The sequence below is a fragment of the Ylistrum balloti genome, unplaced genomic scaffold (assembly GCF_031769215.1).
Source record: "Ylistrum balloti isolate Yb309-2 unplaced genomic scaffold, AGI_CSIRO_Ybal_v1 Utg370742, whole genome shotgun sequence".
Taxonomy (NCBI): domain Eukaryota; kingdom Metazoa; phylum Mollusca; class Bivalvia; order Pectinida; family Pectinidae; genus Ylistrum; species Ylistrum balloti.
Window position 1 is genome coordinate 1,255,679 of NW_026782437.1, and position 4,341 is coordinate 1,260,019.

General features: G+C 33.1%; 1 protein-coding gene across 1 annotated transcript; it reads left to right on the top strand.

The window, feature by feature from the left end:
• The first annotated feature begins 1,066 nt into the window (after positions 1–1,066).
• On the top strand, positions 1,067–2,540 carry LOC132557930 (protein IWS1 homolog). Its single transcript, XM_060222459.1, has 2 exons — positions 1,067–1,102; positions 1,758–2,540. The coding sequence occupies exons 1-2, from the start codon at positions 1,067–1,069 to the stop codon at positions 2,538–2,540; spliced, it is 819 nt and encodes a 272-aa protein (XP_060078442.1).
• Positions 2,541–4,341: the final 1,801 nt, after the last annotated feature.

Below are 4,341 nucleotides of genomic sequence, written 5' to 3' on the forward strand. Positions count from 1 at the left end.
AATAAATACCGATATCTATTTATAATACATTTTCCAAAACGGTGCCACGCGTGTTGAAGAAGACAGAAAAACAATGACATTTTTGGAATATCTTTAGACAGAATATACAACTTCCCAAACATTAGTAACATAAGTGATGCCGTACGTGTTGAAAAGAGTCAGTTATTCGCTCTGGTGTCTCTTATTTCTAGTTGCCATTCTCGCTGAGCATAAATTCAGACGCCATGGTATGTTTTGTTGTTGTTTACACTGTGGTACATAAAACATCACGTTTCACCACTTTGGCATATTTTGATATTTTGACATTACATGCTACTGTATAAGTAGTTTTTTTCATTCAGTTTTTTTTTTTTTTAATTTTTGATTCTACAAAAGAATATGTTCTTAGAGCGATTTACAAACTTTTTTGACTGACATGTAACTTACATTGATTTATTTTTAGTCGCTTGCGATCAATGAATTAGAAAACTTGTAAACTGTATGTCAAATGATATAATGTCACTATGAAATAACCATTTTCTTTCTCTCTTTCCTCAGTGATGTTATTACTTCAACTCAGAAAGTCATAACTGGAACAAGCACAGGAAACCACAATGCCAGTAATGGAAACACAGTTATCGCCCTTGGTGTAGTAACAGGCCTAGTTGTCGTTGCACTGGTTATCTCCCTTGTCCTATTGTATATACAACAACGTCGTAAGAGGCAGGTAGTAAATGCAGTTTGTCTTATGTCAGGTTTATGTAGTAATTTATCCTTTATATTAATGATGGTATTCATCATTTATCTTTTTTTCAAGACACGAGGTTGAATAAATGCTGTCCTATTCATCCCCTCTGTATAGTTTTTTGATTTCGATGACTGATATTAAATAAAATTATATATGGATAATTTAGAAGACTTAAACGTACATTCAGAATCTTAACATTAGCCAGTCTGGATATGATACCTTTCTTGGTAAAGACTTACATTTATTGCGCGGTATTGTAGTTTAAACATGATATTGAAACAGATGATGTTCGTTTTTTTGAGCAGAAGAAGCACGCCCCAAACCATTGACTACATGGACATGAATATTGGAGAAGTGGGAAGTACCACATATGACGTAAGAACATGCATGGAAAAATGTTATATTGTTTCTGAAACACGTGAATACAACCAAAACAAATAATAAAGTTCATGTGTAGTGAAAAAATCGGATTTGGTTATTACCAAATCACATAACAAAACCTTTTAATATCTCATTCTTTACATCTATTGTTTTCCCAGTAACGAGATATTACTAAGTGAAATAAAGTTGGTGGCTTAAATCAAAACATGTCTCTGAGGCTCAAAATGGCCTTTTACAGACAGGTGACCTTTTTATAAAGGTGACCTTTACAGACAAGTGACCTTTTCATAAAGGTGGCCTTTACAGACAAGTGACCTTTTCATAAAGGTGGCCTTTACAGACAAGTAACCTTTTCATAAAGGTGGCCTTTACAGACAAGTAACATTTTTCATAAAGGTGGCCTTTACAGACAAGTAACATTTTTCATAAAGGTGGCCTTTACAGACAAGTGACCTTTTTATATATAAAGGTGGCCTTTCAGACCGGTGGCCTTTTTATAAAGGTGACTTGACTGTATATTGCCACCGTTTTATCCAATTTGAGGTCAGATTTTAGATTACATGAATGTCTTGATTTTCTTTGGTGTTTAACTTGTATTTATGACATGTGTACAATAGTAGCCTGAAATCCATTTCAATTCCATTTGTAGTCCCCGGCAGGCATTTCCAACCAGTACGAACGCTTGGGAAGAGAACATTTGCATGCAAATGATCGTAAGTCGGGGCTGTACCTGGACCTTGACAACAAAACAGTAGAGGAAACAGATCAGGTCAAACATTCAGCACGGGACTCAGAAGAAATGGACAGTGTCTACAATACTATAGACGAACAGGTGCCAACTGGTCACGGAGACGATAACGTTAATCAGACCAAACTTCCCTCAGATTCTGGTGATATCAACACAGCCACTGCGAACTATTTCATCCTTGAAAAACACGAAGAAGAAAAGACTTCGGAAACAGCTGAGGTTCTAACAGAAGATCCGAACCCGACAGAGGATTATTTCGTTCTCGATAAGGATGAGAACCAAGCGAAATCAGAGCCCACCGACAATCACCCCGACAGCGGAATAACTGTGGTAAATAGATCGGATAATTATTCTATTTCAGAAGAGCAACAAAGCCCAGAGAATCAAACAAGTGACAATTATTTCTTGCTCGAGGAAGAAAACAACGGAAACTTGAAGGAAGATGCCCCGGACGATGATAAATATGATGTATTGAACAAAGATACAAATGATGAAACGTCCGAATACTATTCCCATGCTAAAACTGTCGAAAGTTCACAAGAGAGCACATCCAGGGACGAAAATCTACACGAGAACAACGAGAACTATGACAAGATGTTTCAACGACCAAACAGTAACGTGATACACGATTCTGATAGTGACTACGACCACATGAACAATGATGACCTTTTGACCTCACTTTAGTGAATGAAATATGTCATAAACAGTTGTTCTCTTTAGTCACACTATGCGGTTCAATTAACTGTAGGAGTTATCTCCCATTTCTTCATCAGATAATTGATATCACACTGTATGTGTGGTGTTATAATTCACATATGCATTAAGCTTTAATAATATAGAATATCAATCATTAATATTTTCATTACCCTATCATACCAAATGACAAGGATTTAAAATCTTAAAGCTTGCATTCATTCATTTATTTTATTTTTCATTTATTTTCATAACAAATACATTGATATAATATTATCATTGGTGACCGGTTTTCCTTGGTTGTTTTCTACTTACTACATTTAAAAATATATATTCCCCAACATTGTTGTAACATCTATATTTAATATCTGCATTTAATAGAGAATTTGAGAGCTTTTTAATTTAGAACGACATACATATTATTTGTAGTTTTGAATCATTACCCTATATTAATTTACTGTTAAATTTGACTTTTTTGTGTTTACCTTTAACTGCTTTTGTTTATTAAGCATGTATCGGTGTTTTCTTCTTCTTTTTGTAACTTGTTCTCATTTAGGAACATGACATTACATAATTAGATTGACCAAGATTTATACAGCGGTTGTCGTCGATGAAGCAAAAGACGCTTACCCTTCCGGGTCACCTTATACTGCATTATCAGTGAAAAAGAACAATCCTAGCGTGTACGTTCTGTTCAAAATCATTACGCATTTATATCGTGTTTGATATTTAATATTTAAATTCAAAGCCTTCAATTTTAGCATTCACCATAACATAAAAAAAGTTTTTGTCTCTTTATCACCTTTCATGGACTTCACAGTCAAACCATAAACAAATCCAAAATGAGAATCGATTATCAAATATTTTCTGATAACCGATATCACGTAACAATTTTTGGTGATTCTCTTTTCAAAATATTTCTTGAACTACCACAGACATTTGGTATCATTTACAATTGTTTATCTAACACGGCTTCATTTTTAATTTTGTCAACCTCTATTATCTGAGTGAGATGATATAACACTTATTATAATATATCAGTTCCATAACCAAACTTAAGTCAAACTCTGATAGTTGCTTTGGTATTAGTGAGTTAAAAACCAAAAGCGTGATCGATCTTTTTTCTCGTCAGGAATTTTAATTCTAATACATTTATGTATTCATTGTCTACTTATTGGATGAACACGTCGATGAAAGTCTGTAATGTTTTATTATCGTTTTGATTAGAAATATAAAGTAACTTATATGTAATTACCTGGTGGCATTGCCTGTTCATGATTTTTGTGAAGTATAACTATTTAATACACATGTATATTCTGCGGTATGAAATAGATCTGTTTTCCGATAGATAAGCGATGTAATTCCTATTCATTGTTATCAGATTATATTTGTATAATTCTGTTTCTAAATTTTCAATGTTATCAGCAGATGAAATAAAGTTCTTTTTATGTTATCAAATTTTGGTTTTATAATTGTTTCTTAATTTTCAATGTTGTTAGCAGATGAAATAAAGTTCTGTTTTTTTTGTTTTTTTTGTTTTTTTTTTTTTTTTTTTTTTTTTTTTTTTGCTTTTTTTTTATCGGTTTATATCCGATAAAAATTAATGTCCTTTCGACAAATTTTTATGTTCGAACTACACGGAATGTAAAACATATTTATTCTCAGTGAAATTAATGACTGCCAACGTCAGTGTGTACAATTAAAGACGTTAAACATCGTACAAAAAACAACCTCTACACCATTTCCCGCTGTTCCTCCAACTCCACGACGTCCAAAAATCTCAGTTACAAAT

Bases quoted from the DNA above. Each gene is read 5' to 3' on its own strand.
- LOC132557930 (XM_060222459.1), top strand. From the start codon at position 1,067: ATGAATATTGGAGAAGTGGGAAGTACCACATATGAC. The intron at 1,103-1,757 runs GTAAGAACATGC...TTCCATTTGTAG, and splicing joins TGGGAAGTACCACATATGAC to TCCCCGGCAGGCATTTCCAA.